The sequence below is a fragment of the Typha latifolia genome, chromosome 4 (genome assembly GCF_019914945.1).
Source record: "Typha latifolia isolate L0001 chromosome 4, TyphaL0001v2, whole genome shotgun sequence".
Classification (NCBI taxonomy): domain Eukaryota; kingdom Viridiplantae; phylum Streptophyta; class Magnoliopsida; order Poales; family Typhaceae; genus Typha; species Typha latifolia.
In genome coordinates this window covers 16,092,489-16,115,324 of record NC_133089.1, presented here as the reverse complement: position 1 = coordinate 16,115,324, position 22,836 = coordinate 16,092,489, and the positions used below count along the sequence as shown (strand labels likewise).

General features: G+C 37.5%; 5 protein-coding genes across 6 annotated transcripts; 1 reads left to right on the top strand and 4 right to left on the bottom strand.

The window, feature by feature from the left end:
- Positions 1-764: 764 nt before the first annotated feature.
- LOC140786544 (uncharacterized) lies at positions 765-10,398 on the top strand. 2 transcript variants are annotated; one of them, XM_073135042.1, is made up of 10 exons: positions 765-998; positions 1,274-1,364; positions 1,718-3,049; positions 3,788-5,524; positions 5,673-6,498; positions 6,583-6,839; positions 7,324-7,428; positions 7,547-7,636; positions 8,939-9,049; positions 9,136-10,398. In XM_073135042.1, exons 2-10 carry the CDS (start codon positions 1,302-1,304, stop codon positions 9,646-9,648), a joined length of 5,034 nt encoding a protein of 1,677 aa, XP_072991143.1. In that variant the 5' UTR covers positions 765-998; positions 1,274-1,301; the 3' UTR covers positions 9,649-10,398. The 2 variants fall into 2 exon arrangements, with proteins under 2 accessions (XP_072991143.1, XP_072991142.1); XM_073135041.1 differs by having other exon boundaries at positions 5,673-6,839.
- Positions 10,399-11,182: 784 nt separating this feature from the next.
- On the bottom strand, positions 11,183-13,756 carry LOC140787732 (EID1-like F-box protein 2). The gene is made up of 3 exons (XM_073136825.1): positions 13,614-13,756; positions 12,133-12,948; positions 11,183-11,565 (listed from the first exon to the last, which is right to left on the bottom strand). The coding sequence occupies exon 2, from the start codon at positions 12,908-12,910 to the stop codon at positions 12,152-12,154; it is 759 nt and encodes a 252-aa protein (XP_072992926.1). The 5' UTR covers positions 12,911-12,948; positions 13,614-13,756; the 3' UTR covers positions 11,183-11,565; positions 12,133-12,151.
- Positions 13,757-14,607: 851 nt separating this feature from the next.
- LOC140785823 (uncharacterized) lies at positions 14,608-16,939 on the bottom strand. Its single transcript, XM_073133857.1, has 2 exons — positions 16,798-16,939; positions 14,608-15,672 (listed from the first exon to the last, which is right to left on the bottom strand). Exon 2 carries the CDS (start codon positions 15,620-15,622, stop codon positions 14,813-14,815), a length of 810 nt encoding a protein of 269 aa, XP_072989958.1. The 5' UTR covers positions 15,623-15,672; positions 16,798-16,939; the 3' UTR covers positions 14,608-14,812.
- A 401-nt stretch (positions 16,940-17,340) lies between these two features.
- On the bottom strand, positions 17,341-18,074 carry LOC140785822 (nodulin-related protein 2-like). The gene has a single exon (XM_073133856.1). The coding sequence runs from the start codon at positions 17,990-17,992 to the stop codon at positions 17,468-17,470; it is 525 nt and encodes a 174-aa protein (XP_072989957.1). The 5' UTR covers positions 17,993-18,074; the 3' UTR covers positions 17,341-17,467.
- Positions 18,075-19,487: 1,413 nt separating this feature from the next.
- LOC140785821 (uncharacterized) lies at positions 19,488-22,267 on the bottom strand. Its single transcript, XM_073133855.1, has 6 exons — positions 21,666-22,267; positions 21,386-21,524; positions 20,904-20,965; positions 20,440-20,578; positions 19,941-20,132; positions 19,488-19,845 (listed from the first exon to the last, which is right to left on the bottom strand). Exons 1-5 carry the CDS (start codon positions 22,214-22,216, stop codon positions 19,995-19,997), a joined length of 1,029 nt encoding a protein of 342 aa, XP_072989956.1. The 5' UTR covers positions 22,217-22,267; the 3' UTR covers positions 19,488-19,845; positions 19,941-19,994.
- Positions 22,268-22,836: the final 569 nt, after the last annotated feature.

Sequence of the window (22,836 nt, the reverse complement as noted above, 5' to 3'; positions counted from 1 at the left end):
ACATACAATAGAGCAACCATAGAAGGATGGTGATTGGTCATCCAATAACTCACCGAACACCACCATAAGGTCCATCTAAATTAGTTAAAAATTTCATTGACTGTGGGAAAATTACATTTTAATCTCTCGTGTACTTATAGTTGGCTAAATTTCAAAATGCCTTCTTGATTTTTTTTTGGTCACTTAACTCACTCTCTGCTGTTTTAATTACATAAAATTCTTATTTTTAAGGAAAATATAATTTCTAATAAAAATGTTAATCTTCTGACCATTTTGCCTTTTATTATTTCTAAAATGTCCAAAATACAAAAATGAGAAAGATTTAAATGAAAGAGATTAATCACTTGATGTAAAATACAATACGCATATTAATTATTTTTATATTAAAATTACCATCGGCTAATTACACATATACCAAAACCATAAGGTAATTAAGTGATACATAGATATTTATCAATTATAATTCTGGTTTTATTATTTTTATACATATTTCTCATCGTAAATTAATTCGGTTGACAAATATTTTTTCCCCAATCTATGGAAATAGAGGAAGTGCAAAGTAAATTATTTTACGTTAAAGTATTTTGTCATCTATTGCTGTGAAACCAACTGTCAACACTTATTACGATCTATTGGGTGATCATGACTATTAATGAATCATGACTAGCTTTTGCTAATCAGTCCAGTCCCTCATAAAATTATATTTAGAAATAGACCCTCACCCTTCCGGTGCTTATTTAAATACCCCCTCCTTTTGTTCTGGCACGATTACGAAGTCTAAATAAAGAAAGCGAGCTCTTACAAACAAAGCTGCCTTTGAGGCCGCCAATCGAAGAAAACGAGCTCAAATAACCGTCGATCCTGCAAATAGCTAAATAGATCCATTGTGACCAAAGTCGTGAAGCTACCCAACTCAGGAATCTCTTCGATCGAGCGGGTGATGAGGTTTCCGACGCGGATTTGATCGATTGTAGTTGTTCGGATGAATCTCGGAGGAGGTATTCAGCTTAATCTCCTATTTCCTTCTGTAAAAAGTTGGAAACTTGGATACATTGCGCTTTAATTCCTCTTTTGGAGCTGTTTATAGCAGGTGGAAGTGGTTGATTGTTGTTTGTTGGTGTCTTTGAGCCTTAGGGTTTAATGAGATTTATTTACTGGGGATATACATTAGCAGAGATTGATATGGGTTCCGTTGTTAAGGTCTTCTAGATGAAAATCTTCTGGTCAAGATGAAATTTTGATTGCAAATTGTGTGATTCTTGGTTGAAAGCAGGAAGGGCTTGCAGACCAATGAGAATCTGATGATGGAGAATGACGGCGAAGCAGGGGATGATCAGGGATCGGGTTGGCTTGAAGTAAAGAAGGTAACACTTGATTTCATCATATCGTTTGTTGCTTTGATGATTGCGAGGGTACTAAGCTAAAATTTTATCAATTTCTGAAGAAACTGACTCAAGTGCAAAGAAGTAAGAAATCAAAAAGGAAAAATCTAACGTAGAACTAATGTGTTATAACTATGCAAAATGAAGGAAAAATCATTTCTTGATCTTCTTTGCAGGTTAAAATTTCATAATCCTTCTTTCATTTTTGGTCATGCTTATATTTAAGATGAAATAGTTGTTTGTAGCAATAACTAGTCATATATTAGGGATTCCAATGCTGAGAAATTTAGTGAAGCATTTGTGCATTAGAGTACCTAACACATGATGTACTGCAGAAACATAGAATCAGCTCAAAGCTCTCCTTGCAGAAGGCATCTGGAGGATCTTTAAATAAAACCTGCACCTTCTCTCAATGCCACCAGGCTTCTAGTAGTAATGACAGTAGAAATTGGCATGGCAGACAGCAATTTGCACCCGCACCCTCCAACTCAGAACCTGATTTTGTTTCCTGTTCAACAGTTTATGTTGACGGTAGTTCTCTACCGTTGGAAATAGATCGTGATGCAGACTGCATTGATAAAATTGTTATCAAGAACAAATGTGATGTTCAAAATCTGGAAGTTGCGGCTGCAGAGAATGTGACAAAGGCAACTGAGGAATTGCTAATAAAGGAAGATTTTAGCCATATTTCCATAGTCAAATGCGGTGATGTTGAGGATGTTGCTTTAATACCGCATGATCGTTCAGAACATTCAAATAGTTCTCCAAAGGCTGCGTTTGAAAAGTTTGCAGATAATAAGTCACACGAAGATGGGGATACTTTAGCTGTAGATGAATTGGTAACATCTGTGCCTTACAATCAAGTCGTGGAGAGAAAGGTTACAGTTACATCTGACAATGCAGAACAATCTCCTAGTAGAATGCTCTCTTCAAATGTTAGCAGGGATTCTGTTGAGACCTCAAAGGAGAGTAAGAACTTTCCTTTTCATGACATCAAAGTAGTGAAAGACAACCAACCTGATTCTTCTGAAAATTTAGAGGAAAGCCACAAAGGGGACATAAGAACTATGACCGAATCTGCGGATTATTTGGATATCGATAATGTAGCTGTTCAAGATTGCTCCTCATCACCTACGGGAGGAACTTTACAAGTGAGTCTTCAAAAGGGACATAATATATCTGACAATGGGCCTGCAAGGACCTCAGAATTGTCAACTTCAAACACATGCATGTTGAGTGACATAACAGATGGTATTTTTGTTACCCACAGGAAAAATTGGGAGGAAGTTTCAGCAACTACTTCAGTCATGGCTTCTATTCAAGATCATGGGGGATTGCATGACCATACAACAGGTCATGCTGATTTTGGAGAAGGTGAACCTGGGGAGAGCAAAGAAAGATTTAGACAAAGGCTTTGGTGCTTCCTTTTTGAAAATTTGAATAGATCTATAGATGAACTTTACCTTCTTTGTGAATTAGAATGTGATATGGAGCAGATTGATGAGGCCATACTTGTACTTGAAGAAGCCACATCTGACTTCAAAGAACTGAAATGTAGAGTGGAACATTTTGATAACACCAAACAATCTTCTCTTAGCTTACCAAAGGATGGAATAGCAATGACTGTGAAGGCTGATCATAGGAGGCCACATGCGTTGTCATGGGAGGTAGATGAAATTAATTGTTACCCAAGTAGGAAACTATTCTTTTCTGATTTTATGAAGTTAATGAATGGTATATTTATCATTTAGTACATTCGCTCCTTTTTTCCCCTCATGAACAGGTGTTCTAATAAGTTCTAGCAGAAATTTGCCTAAAGGATTTCATTTGAAGGATATCATAGAAATGATCATAGAAATGTAATACTCTGAAATTTGTTGTTTGATTTCTTGTATGTGAGTATACAGTTGCTGAAATATGCTTGCAGGTTACTGATGTTTTCCTTACTTTAAATGACATCATGTGCAGACTAAAATATGCTATGGTGAGAAGTTACCTTTTTCTGGTTTGAAGGTGGATTGAATAATTCAAATTCATAGAGTCATGAATTTCTTGATGGGACATATTTTCTCTTTATGAGTTTCTATTCTGAAGTTTGATCCATAATTACAAAGGAGCCCCTCCATAACAAGAGGAAAGCAAATTGTTGTTCCGTAGATCCCATTGAATTAGTATTTACAGTGTCTAAATCACATTTTTGACTTTATGGTAATTCTTGCCTTGTCTTATATGTTCTCTTGCATCACTACTATCACTATAGTGAAAACATAACATCTTAGCTTTGGCCACCATAATCATTTTCAAACTGTGATCATTACTTGCACACAGGCTTTTACTTTTACCTATACAGAAGATTTTCTCCATGATACTTCTTGGAGTCATAAATTGTCACTGACATTATGCAGGTAAGGCGAATGACAACTTCACCTCACAGGGCAGAAATACTATCTTCATCTCTGGAGGCTTTTAACAAGATTCAACTTGAAAGAGCTCGCAAGCGCATTTTAGGTGCAGAAGAGTTGGATATTTCCAATTCTTCTCAACAAGAATCAAGTAGTTCCCCAAATGTAAATGACAATTCTAGAGATAGCACAAGAATTTTTCATGCTGATCAAAGAAAGACTAATGGGGAGAAGAAGAACAGGGATTCCACCAGACAAGCAAGAACACATTTAACACAAAGTGGAGGAGGCGTGCCTCCACAAAGCTATAATGCTTCTTCTTCTGGAAAAAGCAAGAGAGAACCACTAGGACCAGTTACTGAAATTGAGAAGCAGGTTCCTAGGAAGGACAAAGAGTCAGCTGACAATAAGTACGATAAACAATCCAAGACTGTGGACATGGTAAAAAAGCATATATCTCTTGTTGACAAGGAGAAGGAGAAGGAAAAGCAAAAGACAACACTGTGGAAGTCAATGGATGCTTGGAAGGAAAAAAGAAACTGGGAAGATATACTTAAATCTCCAATGCGAAGTTCTTCTCGTGTTTCACACTCTCCTGGTATGAGCAGAAAAGCTGTAGAGCGTGCTCGAGTTTTACATGACAAATTGATGTCTCCTGAAAAGAAGAAAAAAAGTGCTTTAGATTTTAAAAAAGAAGCAGAAGAAAAACACGCACGAGCAATGAGGATTAGGAATCAACTGGAGAATGAGAGAATTCAAAGGCTACAACGTACATCTGAGAAATTGAATCGTGTAAATGAGTGGCAAGCTGTCCGTAGTGTGAAATTGCGAGAAGTAATGAATGCACGTCAGCAGCGCAGTGAGTCCCGTCATGAAGCGTATCTGGCTCAAGTAGTAAAAAGAGCTGGTGACGAAAGCAGTAAAGTTAATGAGGTCCGTTTCATCACTTCATTAAATGAAGAAAATAAAAAATTTATGCTCAGACAGAAACTTCATGATTCTGAAATGCGGAGAGCTGAAAAGCTACAGGTAATTAAATCAAAACAAAAGGAGGACAGTGCGAGGGAAGAAGCTGTGTTGGAACGGAGAAGACTCCTTGAAGCTGAAAAGCTGCAGCGTCTTGCAGAGACACAACGTAAAAAGGAAGAAGCTCAAGTCAGAAGAGAAGAAGAGCGCAAGGCATCAAGTGCAGCACGGGAAGCAAGGGCCGTGGAACAGCTTCGGAGAAAGGAGATCAGAGCGAAAGCTCAACAAGAAGAAGCAGAACTCTTAGCCCAAAAATTAGCTGAAAGACTTCGTGAAAGTGAACAGCGTAGAAAATATTACCTGGAGCAAATACGTGAAAAAGCTTCAATGGATTTTAGAGATCAATCTTCTCCTTTACAACGTCGTTCTTTAAGTAAGGACAGTCAGAGTAGATATATTTCAACAAAAGTTGCTGATGACTGTCAAATATTATCAAATGCCAGTTCTGGAGATTCTTCAGTAAAATTAGTTGATGCAGCACATCAGCCTACATTGAAGCGAAGAATTAAAAAAATACGGCAGAAACTAATGGCACTTAAACATGAATTTGTTGAACCTCCAATAGGTGCTGAAAATACAGGGATTGGATACAGAGCTGCAGTAGGAACTGCAAGGGCTAAAATTAGCAGATGGCTTCAGGACCTTCAAAGATATCGCCAAGCTAGAAAGGAGGGGGCTGCAAGCATAGGACTGATTGTTAGTGATGTAATAAAGGTTAATACTCTGGAACTCAACTATTAATGATTAATGTCCTACATGTATGCTATCATCTCAACTATAGTGTTGAGTAGAAATAACTAATAAGTTTATGCTTTCCTTTTTTTGCACATGTTGTTGATGATACAATTTATTTTTTCAACAGTTTTTGGAAGGAAAGGATCTTGAACTACATGCATCCCGCCAAGCTGGTATGCTTGATTTTATCTCTTCTGCTTTACCAGCCTCTCATACATCAAAACCTGAAACTTGTCAGGTGACAGTTTATCTTTTACGGTTGTTGCGAATTTTGCTGTCACTGCCAGCAAATCGGAGTTATTTTCTTGTACAGAATCTCCTGCCTCCTATAATTCCAATGTTATCTGCCTCCCTTGAGAACTATATTAATGTTGCAGCATCTCCGAGTCCAGGATGTTCGAATATTCAGTCAAGTAAAACATCAGCTGAATATTCGGAATCAGTTGCTGAAGTCTTAGATAGCTTCTTATGGACTGTCACAGCAATTGTTGGGCATGTACATACCGATGATAGACAACTTCAAATGCAGGGTGGTCTGATTGAGTTGATAGTTTCTTATCAAGTCATTCATCGTCTGCGAGATTTGTTTGCCCTTTATGACAGGCCCCAAGTGGAAGGAGCACCATTTCCATCATCAATTATCTTCACTTTAAATCTTTTGGTTGTCTTAACATCTAAACCTGGAACCTTCTCTACTATTGATTGGGAATCTTGTAAATTCAAAACATTAAACAGTAAGGTGGTCCAAGAATGTGAAATGCTAGATTCTCGAGACATAGAAGGCCAATTTCTGTCACTTAACCAATCTGGAGATAATATGCAAATACCAATTACACATGAGCTTCCAAAATCAATTAAACGTAAATCTGGTGAAATATATGGGGAAGAAAAGTTACTCTCAACTGGAATAACTGATACTTTGGAGGCCAATGTAATACTGGATGAATATAAAGGTGAGTCCTTTGATATTTCAAGTGGTTCGTGTATTTCTGAATCTGGAATGCAGAGGCTTGAGAGGACTTCCTTAGGTACATCAGGAAACATATTGGAGGACCATCCTGAGAAAAATTTTCCTCAGAAGGATGAGAAGAACTCCACAGAAGGTTGTGCAGTAATAGAAAAGCTAATTGACGAGCATACAATGAAAGCAATTCTTGGTAGAAGGAATGCAACCAACTTGAAGCAACCTGTGGTACTTGTGCTTTCTGCTATTGCTGAGACAGGCCTTGTCAGTCTTCCATCACTCTTAACAGCTGTGCTGCTTCAGGCTAACAACAAATCCTCAGCTGAACAGGTAAGCCTGTTATGATAGAGAAAGTTGCATTCTGTCCCTAGGCAATAAATTCATCATGCATATTCTTAATAACATAATGGGGCATTTCACGAGCAGAGAAGTGCAGAATAAGCCTGTTGATGATGCATTTCATGTTGTTTAGTTACATGTTTATTGCCCATTAGTTTTATTATATATCTTCATTGTTCATGCATTGCACATCCCACTAATTTGCATGCTTATTAGTTTCTTGACTATGAAAGAGATGATCTTAGATAGAAGAGCAACAGTATTAATGAGAGCACAATTGTATTCTTCAAGTGGAAGATGAATCTGCCAGAGTGAATGTCATAAAGGCATCTTCGCTACCCTTGTAGAAGCTCTCTTTTTAAATAACTCCAAATTTGTTCTTGACATATCTATAAATATACTCATCTTGCTGAAGGTATTTTATTCCCAATTTTTTTAAGATGTTGAACAAATGCTGTAACCAACTAAATTTCAGGGTTCTTCTATTCTTCCATCAAATTTTGAAGAAGTAGCTACTGGTGTGTTAAAGGTTTTGAACAATATAGCATGCTTGGATATTACTCTCCTACAGTGTATGTTGGTAAGTGTATCTCTTTGATTTTCTGCTCTGTAGATTTACTGATATTATTCTTTGTCAATACCATAGTACCAAATATAATGCTGAATCTGTACTTTCCTCCAATATATATCTTATACAGGCTAGATCAGATCTGAAAATGGAATTCTTTCATTTGATTAGCTTTCTTCTGACACATTGCACGAACAAGTGGAAAGCAGCTAATGATCAGGTAATGTTTATCCTATTATTATGTGTCACCTTCAGTTATGTTATTTATGGGCTATCATAATGGTATATTTAATGCTCTAGGTCTTTTATCAATTAGTCAATTGTCAATTTTATCTTCCGTAAAAAAATGAACTCTTCAGATACAATGTGACCGCATCCTTATGTATCTTCCACCTTATATTAAGCATGAATGTACCACTTCAGTACATCCTTAACATGGATCAATTAAAGGTTGCCAATTATGATGTAAAACTTATTAGTGGTTGAGCTTCTTGATGACTAGGATCTTTAGACAATATTTTTAATGGCAGTCAAAGTAGTATTTAAAGAGTGATTTGAATAGAGAAAGTGCATTTGCTTTCTATCATCTAGTCAATTACGAACTCTGCTTCTGCACTCCTCCCGACTTCGCTCAGGATTAATTTTGTGAACAATGAAGTTTTAGATATTTCTTTGTCAGTAGTAGAATTGATGACATTAACATTAACCAACATTATAACTCTTCTGGAATATTTGATACTAGGTTAACTCAGTCTAGCCTGCAATAGACATGATCACATGACTGCCCAAATATGAGAAGTCCCAGCTCTAAAACCATAAGTTAGCTTGGGTTGGTTCAGGACAGGTTGGTGTTTGTGTCTATATATTATGCTTGTCTTAAGTTGGCTCATTGATTTGGAATGCAAATATAGCATAGGTGTTGTTTGGGCTTACACTTTGAAGTTTGAACGCCCTGATGTAAACTTTGGTCAGATTACTTGAGTCATCCACTCCAGTGTAATAATTGGGTTGTTGTACTTTCAAATTCCAATAGAACTTGTGCTTGGCATGCTGTTTTCCAATTGTATATATATTGTTTACAGGCTTTTGCTATGAGTTCCCTATCTATCTGCCGCATGCCTTTCTTAAAACCAGCATCATGTTGTCTCACTCAGTATACTTTTCATGCTTTTCTAGTTGTGTTAAGAGAGAATTTTTATGGGACATATCTCCTGGTAAATGAAATAGCATAATATGAATCAAACTGACCAGTCTTAAAGATTTTCCAGATTCGTTTATTTGCTTGTTAACTTGTCTTGAGCTTACAGTATATTCTCTTCTGGATTATGCTATTCGTCTAGGATTATAGTGTAATGCCTTTGATATAATATTGATGACTCCAAAGGCATCAAGTTCATTCGTCATTTGCTTTCTTTTATTATTTTGTGTATTACCTGTAATGTGTTAAGACATATTTGCATGTTTTCTGTAAATACTACATATTAAGGTATAGAATGTGCAATCTGAAATTTCCTTTCTTCAGGTTGGTTTACTCCTCCTAGAATCTCTATTGCTTCTTGGTTATTTTGCCTTGTTCCATCCTGGAAATCAAGCAGTTCTTCGGTGGGGAAAAAGTCCAACCATACTTCACAAGGTGATTGCCCTGTATAAAAATTGTGCTATATCTGAATTTCTTAGAACTTGAATGAAAAACTAATCTGTTGCTTAAAAAAAAAACAGGTCTGTGATCTACCCTTTGTTTTCTTCAGTGACCCTGAGTTGACTCCAATCTTGGCAGCCACACTTGTGGCTGCCTGTTATGGTTGTGATCAGAACAAGGGTGTGGTACAGCAAGAGATCAGCACAGACATGCTGCTTACTATACTTAAGACGTGCAGGCAAGGATTCTTGCCATTGCCAAATGCTTCTATTGCACCAGATAGCAGCAGCGCAAGAAATTCTCAAACCGACAGCAGTCAGATAATTCCAGAAGCTAGAAGCTCCCAGGTTGAGATCCATGTTAAATCAAGCCGTAAAAGATCCCGGCCATCATTAAAAAAAGGTGTTTCAGGAATCATTAGAGTCAGCAAACCAAAGATCCAAAGGGATGGCAGAGTAGCAAAGGCTTGCGATGCTTGGGCCCTCAACCACAACTTCCCATCATCAGATGCTTCTTCTATTTTTATGTTGCATTGCAGATTTCCATCCTCTTTCTTGGATAAAGCTGAAGAATTTTTCTCAACTGAGACCTAAGTGACAGTGACAGTAACAGGTTAACACATAAAGCTTAGTCCAAAATTCTGACCTTCAAGCATGAGATGCTAGCTATGTGATTCAAATTACTGGCATTCAGTGTCTCATTCCGATCTGCCGCAATGTTTGGTTTCTGTTTGCAAAGTCTTATGCTTGGCGAATGCATAAGGATATTCAGTAGTCTTTCTTGATTCTTCATACATTTAGCTGGTGATTAGTGAATTCTTTTGGAAAGGAGAGATTCAACATAAGTTGGTACTCCCCCAGGATTCAGAAATCTCTAGCTGGTGCCTCCTCGTGCAAGCTACAACTGACTGATGCTGGGAATGACTTATTCACCGTTTTTGTTTGCTATGGGTCATTTCTTGAACCCGGAAGAGTTCTTATCCAGCAGGAGCAAATTTAGGTTGAATAATGAGGAAAGACATCATATGCTTTTGACCAGTCGATAGTATACTTTTATAAAAGAAAATAGGTATCCTGTTTTATATTCTGGGACAGTAGAAATATTATTTATGATGTACAACATTGATATGAGACGTTATCTTCTCAGAAAGACATTGATAGGAGACAAGTCACTACAAAATGACTGGCAGAGCTTCACAAATCTAATCCTCAGTTACAACTTTGATCAAAGTACCATGCATTTCAGACACTCATTTTTGATATAGAAAGCAATTCGTAATTTGTTGATGTAACTAAAACTTTTTATTCCCCTCTTATTGCTTTTTCTTGCTTGACCAATCACTATATTTTGTCTCCTTTTACTGAGCTATAATGTTGCGGGCAGTTGATACTTCTCTCACTGGAATCATAGAGAGTGAAAAATACTATGATTTTAGTTCAGAATTAATCATCCTATTTTGTTTGCCTGTAAGTTTTATTCTCGTGATGATCCAGGGACATTAGTAGACTTGTTTTTATGCAGGAGATTCCTGCATACAATTAGTAGACTTTGTTTGCAGTCGTTTATGAAGTATTTACTTGGAATATGACAAGATACAATGTATCATAACGACATGAAAATTACAATAGGTCCCAAGAGTTCAATATATATATTATGACTAATTCAATGACTGACTGATGCAAGGACTGTAGAAGAAATTACAACCAAGGTGAACAACAAACTAGGAGCAAGAGTATGGTAGAAGAAAGAAAATGGATCGAAGTCCACGATGGACAAGAAGATGAGATAAACAAGGAAAATACCCAAATCATGCTCTTGAAAATTTACCAAGAAGATAAAAGTACAAAACAATTCTTCACCACTGAGAAAGATATTAAAGAGAAAGAAGGCAACACATAACTATTGTTCATGTTAACTACAGCGCATGTGAACATTCACCAGTAATGTCATGTGCAACCAAAAGCATCATAGGCCAATACTGGAGCAGAGCAACAACACATAAGCACACCATGTTGGAAAAATGTGTACATTTCTATGTTTTCTCAACATATATCAGACATAAGACCTACAGAAACAAAGGTTCGAGGAAGTTATCTCCAGATCATTGGGCATTCCCTGCCATTTAAATGACAATATAATCTAACCTCATTCATCTAGCGATGTGGGATAGTCGTATATTTCAAGTATATGCTATTAGCATATCATTTACACATACTGATAAACAACAAGCAATACATAACTCAATTACAATGATAATGGGGGCTAGAACTTCATCAAATGCCTAAAATTTCAAGTTATAAATAGAATAAGAAGACTACTTAAAACAGCTTTTCCTTGCAAACAGAGCCAATTGCAAATTACTACAGGATCACAACTTCAACAAGTTAATAACATAGTGAGCTCATGCTTGAGGCATTCTTTCCACAAAAATTTACATGACTACTAGCTTTCAGGATCCACTGGTTTATAAAGCGCTTTGAAAAAGAATTCTAGCCTTCACTCTTGGCAACCTGTTCAACAAAGAACAAACATGTTCAACAATCATGCACTAAAATCCAGAATTGATACAACAGAAATTATTCTATAATCAGCTGGTCATTTATATGTCCTTTCTCTAACCATCTCGTTGTTTCAATTTTTCCCTTTTTTTTAGATCTTAAAATGTGTCTGCCACATTATATTCCATTAATTTTCATTTGATTTGCTAGTTACTGTATTATTTCAATGTAATAGGTGACTTAGCAAGCATTCTTAAGACAGGGCAACTAAGACACATGGAATACACAGTTCACCAAAAGCAAATGCACGGAGGCCAGGGAAACATCAGAAATCAAAATATAATAGGACCACTTAATCATAATTATGAGGAAGGTTCCTCAACTTGGAATTATTTTCCTTCTACATGCTATAAATTTATAATCTAAAATAACTAGGGTAACTAAGGCCTCAGACAATGATATCTTTCACTTTGGAAGTACTTTGGTCTTTCTCTTGATACTACATTAACATAATGAAAGGTACCCGGATAAACAATGTTTAGATGACAGCAGATTATGAAGTACAGTCAAGAGAACCACCTGACTCGAATTCCAAGTGTCACTCCAGTTCAGATATCTCCTCAGAATCGGACAGAGGTAAGAGGGTGCATAATCCAAGCATGTGTCCATTGAGGCAAACATAGTACTCGACAGAATCATCATAAGAACCCAATCTGCCGCAAGCACTCCTCGGTATCATCTTTTCCTGCAACAAGTTCCATAACTTTGCTTTACAATAAGGACACACTTCTGTGGGGTGGAATTCAGCCTGCTTGTCCATCAACATTTTCTTGACTTTTGAAACAGAAAATGACTTGAAGACACCACGGAAAAAGCCAATATCACCCTCATCTCCCTGATCAAGATGCTCGCATGGGTCTGAGACATATAAGACATCTGCTTTGCAGTGTGGAATTAAAAAACTTTTCCCTGAAGTCCTAGAAAATCTGGTCCTATAAACAAAGTGACCTGGTATGTGTATATTAGTGAATAAGCCCCCTTTGCTGCACCCTGAACAATAGATGAGAAGCTTCCCTAGTGCTTTCCAATTCCCATCAATGTTATGGCTACCACTAGATTGCAAATCTAACATCATCTTTGGCGCCCTTGCATGGCAGAATTCTTTCCATAATACCCGCTTTGCAATCTCATCAAACCATTTGCATACACAGGAAATAACTGCAATCAGTCTCGGGTTCCAGTTTAGGTGTTGAAACACAAGAAAAAGTGTATCCTCGCTCAGATGACCTTTGATGCATAGGCATGTCGAAGAGTGAGTGCAGCGATACTGCTTTGCTACCAACATAGCTCCAACCATTACATGCAAGATAAAGTTCAGACCCTCAAAGACCAGCCCTATACAAATTCCATAAAAAGAATACGCATCATCAGAATTAAGTGAAAAGAATCTGCTCTCAACTTCCCCAAAGATGAAATAACGCAATAAAATCATAGACTGCTGCTCAATTTATTTTCCAATAGAACCAATTCATCTAATACAACAGTAGATCCTCTTCTTTTTTGGGGGAAAGAAAATACCACACTTTATCCATTATCACACACACAATAGATCACATCAAAGCACCAATAAAATCATCTGAGCTAATATTGCAGTGAAACAGATTTAAAAGAAAGAGTACCAAATTTTGGGAAATACTTGTGTAGATAGAAATACAACAGCATTAAATTTATCAATTCCATCACCTCTAATCCCCCCAAGGTCCGGATAATTCATAAAACCGACACTCCCAATCTCTTCATAAGCCTTCTACATAAATCCTAATTCCCAACAATTCCTACAATGCGCGCAAGATCTGCACTCCAATTTCTCCCCTCCCACCAAACACAGCCCAACCGATCGCAATTGCCCAAATCAAAACCCTAGCTAAGACAGCCCCCAAAACAAGTACATCAAGAAATGCACCACCAAATATTCCATAAACTCCCCGAAAACAGCACAAAACAACCAATAAGTGGCAAAATATTTTAACGAAATCGAGCAAAGAAACCAGCTTTATTACCTGGGCAACGTCAAGTTTTCACCTTTACTCTTTTTCCCCTTTTCCCACGGATCAAACAACAACAACAACAACAACAACAAGAAGTGAACTTGTCTTCTTCTTCTTCTTCTTCTTCTTCTTCTTCTTCTTCTTCTTCTTCTTCTCTCTCTCTCTCCTTATTTTGGAGCTCGGCAAGAAGGAAGAGCCGAGATCAGGAGCAATACAAGGGTAAAGATGGAGGGCTCTTCGGGATTTGGGAATAAAAGAAACAGTGTAAAATTTCTTACAACCATGAGGGTGTTATTGTCCAAATAAGAATCCGTGCATTTCTTCTGAAGCCTCCCCAATTGGTCTTTATACCTGAAGATATTAAAAGAGTTCCATTGTGTCAGCGGTAAAGTGAATTCCAATGTATCACGATGATTTTATACATTTATTTATTTTACTCTCAAAGGTCAAGACTTTTAACTTATACGACTTTTAACTTATACGGCTTTATTTATGTTAAAGATATTTAACGGGCTCACTTATTTGATCCTAAATTTTATTAGGATTGATGTTTTTATTTTAATTATAATATTATTTATTATAGTCTAAGTGTGAGATTTGTATTAAAGAGTAGTCTGATAGCTTTTAGATATTAATGAATTGATTTAGCCGACAAGCTTTCCCTTAAAAAAAAAGTGCTGATGTCTTATAATTACACATTACTTTGTTCCTCTTGAACAAAATTCAAATACACTCATTCTCACATGCATCTGCATGGGTATCATCTAATGAGCAAGCAAGATGATTGAGGACAAAGAAAGTAGAACTCCTATGATTGCAAAACATAGTGTGGCTTACTTCAAGCAAACTAATAACACAATATGAGATTAAAGAAAAAAAAAAAGAATCTACTATCACAATCGCAAACAAGACTTTTCTTCTGACATAGTTAAGAGAATAAGAAATTTAATAATCATATCCTTCAAGAGGAGCACAATTGCATCTGTCAATACTAAATTATTGCATATTTGGGTACCGACCATCAAATGAACTTATAGCAATATCAAGTGAACTTGTGAACAATCAATATCTCATCGAGCACCACACAAAGGACTAGCACGAGTGTTGCAGATCATTACAGATATGATCGGATGTTACAGTTAAATAGCCAATGCAAATTACAAAGGGCAAGCAACACTCCTCATCTCTGCCTTCATTGAAAAGAAGAAAACTCAAGTCAAAATTTCCCTTACAAGCCAATCGAGGGTAGGATATGCAAAATACAACATTAAAAAGGATGGCAAAGCGAATAGGACTGTGACAAGGATGTACAAAAGCAAAAGGGCTGCACTGGCTGGTATGGCATATAGAACTATGAGGAGGAAGATGATTACGAGTGGAAACTTGGCAGTCAAGTGAACAAAGAATGCCAGTGACTTGCGAAGGGATGTGTGAACCCTCTCTGCATTCAAGAAATAATGGATAACGCTCCCATGATCTTCATTGGAGTTTGAGATTGCTCCAGAGGAGTGTGGAGCTCTTTGAATTGGATTGATGTTCCTAGTATTTCCAAGGGCCGTGCTGTTACCAGAAGGGCACACAGGATGATGCTCAGCGCGAATTGAGGGCCGGGATATTGCCCTCTCACCATTCATGCCCTCAACCATCCAGAGGAGAAAGTAGTTTTTGCTAGGAAACCTGACATTACCTCTGTAAACAAAACGGAAAGACAAAGAGTTGCACCATGGGCAGGAAATGAAGAATGGTAACTGGATTGGTACTGTTGGAAATTTGACAACAGCCCACTGAAGCCCAAGGATGCAATTCTTGCACATTGTATGGCCACACCATAACACGTAAGGCACATTTTCCACAATGTTAAAGGATTCCCAGCATATAGGACACTCAAGACCTTCGTTGCTGTTGCATGATGAGGCCTCGTCGTCAGAGAAATCAGGATTAGAAGTGCTACAGTTTGTTGAAATGTTCTTCTTCCCTAAGCTCCCAGCTACGGCTTTTGATGCAAAATTCCACATCGGCATGGTGAAAGGAATAGCCAGATGTCATAGAACCATCTCCTTCTGCAGTCACACTGACAAAAGGGAAAAACAAATGCAAATCAGATGCGTAGTCCAGAAAACAGATTCCTGAGAGGAGGAACCTGAAATCAATGAAAAACAGCATAGATGTAACTGACTATACCAATCTTTTCATCTGTCTGCTTGCATAACTATCATATTAAGCACTCGGATAAGGGCAAAGGAGAAGATGGTACTCATAAAATCAAAAGATCATCAGAGATGATGTCAATTTGTCAAAACAATTAAATTCATAGTACTCCATAAGGAAAATTTTCATTAAAGGCCCATTTATTCAATAAGATCCCGAGTTTATAAATTATGGATGTTAAACATGTTAAAAGCCACTCAAGGACAACAAAATCTCTTTGGTTTGTAATTTCCGAGATGTATTGTTTTGACATCTGTTTGCAGGTTAAGTTCTATCTCCACATAGTACAGTCTAACTGCATAGTGGGTACTGAGAATTGAAGATTTCTCAGGATACTGATGGTCATCATGCACCACCAATAAGGTTAGAAGTCATAACAAAGTGATTTAAAGGTGAGAGATAAACAACCAGTCTTTATTTATACTCTTAGTCAGCCTACAGTCTCTTGGAGTATAGCAAGCTCAAATGAACTTTGTATTTCTGATTTTAGGTCTTGCAAATCTTGAAATCAAGCATACGAATCTATATATACTTCAGATTGGGTTACCTGGTTTGTTTTAAGCTGAGACCTTAGGAAGTCAATCCAAAGTGAAGTGCATCTTTTATTGGTTCGCATTAAGTGTCCACCACAAGCAAATAAATCGCATTATGCACACGGATTATGACATTGTTCTCCTTTACAACTCCCCACTAGAGTTCGAGATACAGTTAAATGGCAACCAGAAAATGTTGGGAACTACAAACCCTAGACTTCAAACCAATGTGAGATCAGCAGCAACCGAACAATATTGAATCAAATAAGAACCCTAAAACAATGCAACCAGAGCTTAATTCACTAATTCAACGCTAAATATCCCTCCTTTCCAGATCAACTTGCACAAAAAATAGTAAATCCTCCAAATAGAAACATATAGCAACTAAAAGATCGTTTCTTTCCACCACGAGAAAGCACATGACAAGAAGAATCTGAAAAAAGTGCGATCTTTACCCATTAAGCAGCAAGAACTACAAGACCTCGAAAGAGTGAGGGGATCGGAAGAAAGGATTGAGGAGAGGATTCGAGATCAAAAAATCAAAAAATCTATCGCCTCTGAAACAAAGAGGGGGAGGAGACTTGGGAAAGAGTCGACTCTTCATTGGCCCGCATGAGAATAAATTGGGGGGTTATTATTCCAACTGCAACTGACTATAGCCGTCTGATTGAGATCGGACGGTGAGCCAGTTATCAAAGCATGAGATTTTGACCGAGAAGACTCATTTTATGTAATTTTGACTCAAATATTTTGGTACTTATTACTAAATGAGATCTAATTCACAATAATACTAATAAAAATACTAAACTATTTTAAAAACACTGATCAATTCAGTATTTTTATTATCAAAATATTTTTTGACTTAATATTTTTATTTCAGTAATGTGTTTATAATACACTAAACTGTTAAGATATATATTCTTCACAACATCAAAAGAAAAGAGAGAAATGTTTAATGATATAAACAAAAACAAAAGGAGAAGAAGAAGAAGAAGGAATTCAAATCAATTGCAGTTCAATAATAATAATAATAATTCACTCGTTGTTTATTTATTAAACCACACACAAACTTCAGACTGCTTGAATGAAAATTACAGAAGACTCCCAACAATTACAGCACCTCAGTCAGTGCTTCTTCAAGAATCCCTGAGCCATCTTCATATAATCCCCGATTCCACTTTCCGATGCACTCCCACCTCCAGATTGATGGGCGTTTGGCTTCTTCAACAGCCCCTCGGCCAACTTCATGTAATCCCCAAATCCACCACCAGACTCATTCCCACCACTATGATGATGACTCGAACTCGAAGAAGAAGAAGAAGATGATGATGATGACGAAGAAGAAGGGTTGACTTGCGGGGATTGGTGGGTGGGGTTGTATTGGTGGAGATAGCCCTCGGCTTTCTCCACGTACTTGCCGAAGCCCTTTCCCTCGAGATTCCCGTAGTGGGAGGCGGCGTGGAGGAGGTCGGCGGCCGCGTCAGCGACCTTGGCCTTGTCGATCTTGTCGGACTCGTGGCGGAGGGTGGAGTTGGCGGCGGCGGCGACGACTTTGGCGCTGGAGAGGAGGTCGGTGGTTGAGGGCTGCGACGGCTTGTGGTGGGGGGTGGTGTGACCGGTGGGCTTCTTGGGTCGGGGATCGGAATCCATTTTGGGAGGTTTGTTGGAATAGAGAAGTAGAAGAAGGACAAAAGAGAGGACTTTTTCTTTTGAAGGGGGGTAGTAGGGTAGGGTATGGTAGGTAGGTAGATGTGGGTTGTGATAATAATAATAATAATAATAATAATAATAATAATATCTTTTTATTATTAATGGAGATGGATGGAGGTGATGATCAAAGAAGCTTCTTTTATTTTATTTATTGTTTTCAGTGTTGACAGACAGCGTGTGGATTTCCTGTTTTAGGTTGTTATTAAGCTGTAGACGACGCGGCTCGCAAAATAACCACTTAAACCCATAATATATGAGTTTATATGTTATGACTCAATTTTATGGAACAATTGGCTCACTTTCTCATTAAGCCTGACTCACCTAATTTAGCTACTAATATTGCAATTCTTTATAATATAGAAAAGAAAATACATAGAGATAATAAGATAGTCACTATTTTTGGAGATCCAAACTTCACACACACACACACACATATATATATATATATGTGTGTTTAAATGTATTTCTTAAGAAGCAAAAAGATAATTTGATTAAAGTTCTATGGTTGGTTACCAGTCTACACGGGTGTTGCCAATATGTCGACACTATGACATCTGTGTCGTTTCTTTGCATATAAGAAGTTTATATAAGAATTGGAAAGAGATGAAATCAACAGCAGTGTCTATTCAATTATCTTCTTCATATGCTGTACATAACATCCAGAGGGGAGAGAGAGAAAAGTAAGTCGGCAATTTTACAAGCAAGGGGCTGATTGCTTTCATAGATAACTGGGAAGTAGATCCTAAAGGAGTGCAATCTGAGAACACAAATCCAAGTGCTCAAGAGTTTGGTTGGCATTGCATTTGTGTTCTCAGGTCACCCCTTTGGGACGCTTACTTCTCTCTTAACCCAACCCCACCCCACCCCACCCTTGCTCTTTTCCCTTTCTTTACAGCTATTAATTCTTTCTCCGTTCTTCTTTCTTAGTTTCAGTTTGTTTTATAAGTTGATTTCTCTTTGCTACAGCTTCACCAAAGTGCGGCAAAAAGAATAGAAAATTTATTGTTTTAACTATGTCAAAACAGATGTCAACCTATCAGTGTAGGCTTAGGGGATGGTTTTCAGGAGAGGTAAAGTATTTCTCTTATATGAAAAAGAAGTATTTTAATGTCTCCTGAAAAATATCCTCTTATACGCTTTATTTTATTGATTCGATGACATCTGACATAATAAATAATAAATATTTATTTGATTGATATGGTAACATCTGACATAATAAAGATAAATCTCATATGTTATCAGCACATCATCGTGTCTGCAAGAATGAGGTAACGACTTAGGCCTTCCAATACCTAAATTTTGAGGTAATCTTCCACTTCTAATCTATATGTATATTGCTTCCCAGTTTTATATTCATAATAATTGTACATCACATTAACAGATTTGTTTGTTGGTACCACAAACTCAGACAGACACAAGTTTAAAATCATTGTCATGGCAAAGGAACATATAACTCATCCTCATTTTGGGCATTAAATATGGTTTTTTATTACAACAAAGAAACATACAAATTTTGCAAGTACATGAATTAAGCATCCTAACATGTGAATGTCGAAAATGCAACTTCGCTATCAACTTCCATAGCATCACAAACTTCTGAACATGGAAATTCCATTTTCCTCGCAACATTATACAATTGTGAATTGCCTACTCAATGTTCCGTCATGACACCTGAAAGTTCCTCGGTCAAACTTCCCAGACCTTGCTTGTGTGTCCACATCCTCAACCTACAGGAGAAATCAGCATTCTGGTTTACCAACATCCCAGTCTCAAAGCGGTCAAAGCATCAGTTCCTGCAGACAAGAAGTAGAACTTCACTATGAAATCAAATGTATAATGTATTGTTATGATGTTTCAAAAAAATTACAATAAACATACTGCTAGGTACCTGGTAGTAATGGTCCCAGAGATGAGTATCACCGTCATCAACGAATCATACTTTTCAAAGTTTGCCAACAACCTTATCCTTTTTCCGTTTTGCATATTCATGGACAATGCTAATAGTGCTCTCCCTGTGGCGCAAATAAAACTCCGCAAGCAAGATCTGACTTTCTTCAGACATCAGATCACCATGATGACCCTGAAAAGCACAATATACCTTCTTACTAGAATGTGTACGGCTACAGTAGTTGATAAATGAAATAGTATGACTGTATGAGTGAAGGAAAAAATGTAACAAGAATTCAGTTTTGTTCCATGAATATTTCATAAGATACTGTGAGATCAAATATTAAGTATCACTACTTGCCTTTTCTCTTTCATTAAAATGATACTAGTAACATGGTCCAAAGCTTGAATGATAGAAGCAGGACATTTGAGAAAGCATTATGATGTAACAGTAGGAATGTTATACTACAGAAAATTAAGACAGAAGTTCAAATTCTTACAAGGCGAGAAACTCTATCGCAGACAGCATGGTGCATTAGAATGCCAGCTGCAACAGAAACATTAAAAGAATCAACCATGCCTTTCATGGGAACGCTACAATGCAGGTCTGATAAGCAAAGAGCCTCATCACTTATGCCCCTGCCAATTCAGTACAAATCAAGATCCATTGAGCATATGAATCAAAAGGAGAATGTCATCATGCAAACTGACTTCAAAACTTGAGCCTACTATGACAAACACATCAAGCAGGAATTATGAATCATGTCAAAAGCCAACAAAAAAAACTGACAGAACAATGATCACAAGAAGTAAGAATTTCAAAGCGGATAGAACAAAGAACACATCCAAACTTCTACGTGCAATCATTTAGAACATCAAGAAAGCTAAGACTAGTAAGTCAGTAACAACAAAACTATCAAACGAAATAAAGGAAAATGGAAATGGGCATAAGTGAAGCACTCACATGTTTTCATTTCCAACAACAATAGCTGTTGGCTGCGACCAATCTAACTCATAAACGGAGACCTAGGAAACAAGAAAGCAATTAAATAAGCATAAATCTCTTGATAAGTTGCAATCACAGCATAAATACAGTGAAATATAATCAACTTTTTACATCATGATTTTGCCTGAGGTGTACAGATGTTTAAGGCAGCAACTTTCAATATGAGTTGCCGGATCTGCTGGCTTTAGGTTGTTTTTATTCCCCATTTTCTTTTCCCTTTTTTCTAATTTTGGTGATTAACTCGAATATACTGAAAACTCCAAACAATGTTCTCTGTGCTTCCTAGAGTTTAGGAGTATCACACTGGAACCACCTAGAACAATGCCCACAAACCAATACATTTGATGTTGTATTCTTGGTCACCAAAGGATAGGATCGATAGTTCTTGCAAAAAATATAAGCTGTAATGTAACTAAACAATATCTAAAATAAACTCATACCGAATCAGCTCCCAAGTGAGTCGTTGCAATACGATAACCACGCTTTCTTAATGCCCCAAAGCACTCGGCGGGTGAATCCCAGAGCTCAATGTCCAACCACTTCTCAGCACCCATGCTAACATGCCTATTATCCCTATACCTGTTACATGCATCAAGAATACATCAAAACAGACATCTACCAGATTACACATAACTCACTCAAAATGTCACTTTTACAAACTTAACATCTAGCAAAGCGTCTATCCCAAAAGGGCTTCTTTCACCTCAGAACCGGTTGCACCTTTTACTGCTATCGCAAGAAATCACATGAACCGATTGCACTCCGAGGGCATCCGCTGACCGGAATGCCGCCGAAACATTGCCGAAGTCAGTCAGCCCCTCGACGACCAAGCACACCGAGTAGCTCCGGTTGGCCACCGCGCTCCTTATCCTCTCCTTCCTCGCTTCCAATATGTACGGATCCAACGCCTCAACAACCTCCCTGCTCGAAACCTCCATCTTACCCGCGGTAAAGACATCTCGGTAAGGAAACCACGGGCGCTTGCTCCCGTCCTCGGGTTCCGCCCTCCGCTCCATCTTCATCAGCCGCTCGATCCGATCCCCCTTGGTGAGCAGCTCCTCAACCGTGTCCTCCGAGGAGGAGTCGGGAGAGAGGTCCAAACAAGCGTTGGAGGAGTAGGGTTTGGAGCCATGAAGCCCTAACCCTAGACGTGAGAGAGGAGATCGAAGAGAAGGGAGGCCGAGGAGGGAACGGGATTGGGGTTTGGTTCGCCGGAAGACGACATCGAGGGTGGAGAGGGAGGAGAGGGTTAGGGTTTTGGTGGTGCTCATTTGAAGTGGGGGAGAAGAAGGGGAAAGGGAAAGGTGGGCTTTTTGGATAGGATTAGATTCATTAGAATGGCAATGGTGGATCGGATTCTAGTTGGATCGGATCTAAATAGTGACTAAACCGAACCCGGAATTAATTCTTGAGATTTTCTTTTATTTTCTTTTTTCTATATACATAGGAGAAATTGAAAAGGAGAGGGGAAGAATTATTTCATCAATATACCTAAAAGAGCTTTTTAGCAACTAGGCGAAAATGTAAAATAGAAATCAGATGATTGAAAAACTTCTATTATACAAGTGCACTGCACTTGATTCAAATGAGAGATCGATTTAATTGGAACATAATTAACTCTCACTTCTCTCAAAAACAAAAGAGACGAAACATAAATTATAGTTGGGACGCGAAAAAAAGGATATATATATATATATATATATATATATATATATATATATATATATATATATATATATATATATATATATATATATATATATATTGTAGTAAAGTTACAGTATTGATCACAAATTACATTCTCAAAAGTGGTGATAAATTTTGTGACATGTAGGATATTTAGATAAGGAAGAAGGAACCAGAAAATAATCATAAAATGACCCCATCCATT

Bases quoted from the DNA above. Each gene is read 5' to 3' on its own strand.
- LOC140786544 (XM_073135041.1), top strand. From the start codon at position 1,302: ATGATGGAGAATGACGGCGAAGCAGGGGATGATCAGGGATCGGGTTGG. The intron at 1,365-1,717 runs GTAACACTTGAT...GATGTACTGCAG, and splicing joins GTTGGCTTGAAGTAAAGAAG to AAACATAGAATCAGCTCAAA. The intron at 3,050-3,787 runs GTAGATGAAATT...GACATTATGCAG, and splicing joins CACATGCGTTGTCATGGGAG to GTAAGGCGAATGACAACTTC.
- LOC140787732 (XM_073136825.1), bottom strand. From the start codon at position 12,910: ATGGTTGGAGCTATGTTGGTAGCAAAGCAGTATCGCTGCACTCACTCT.
- LOC140785823 (XM_073133857.1), bottom strand. From the start codon at position 15,622: ATGCCGATGTGGAATTTTGCATCAAAAGCCGTAGCTGGGAGCTTAGGG.
- LOC140785822 (XM_073133856.1), bottom strand. From the start codon at position 17,992: ATGGATTCCGATCCCCGACCCAAGAAGCCCACCGGTCACACCACCCCC.
- LOC140785821 (XM_073133855.1), bottom strand. From the start codon at position 22,216: ATGAGCACCACCAAAACCCTAACCCTCTCCTCCCTCTCCACCCTCGAT. The intron at 21,525-21,665 runs GTGCAACCGGTT...TGCATGTAACAG, and splicing joins TCTTGCGATAGCAGTAAAAG to GTATAGGGATAATAGGCATG. The intron at 20,133-20,439 runs GTAAGAATTTGA...TGTGCTTTTCAG, and splicing joins GCGATAGAGTTTCTCGCCTT to GGTCATCATGGTGATCTGAT.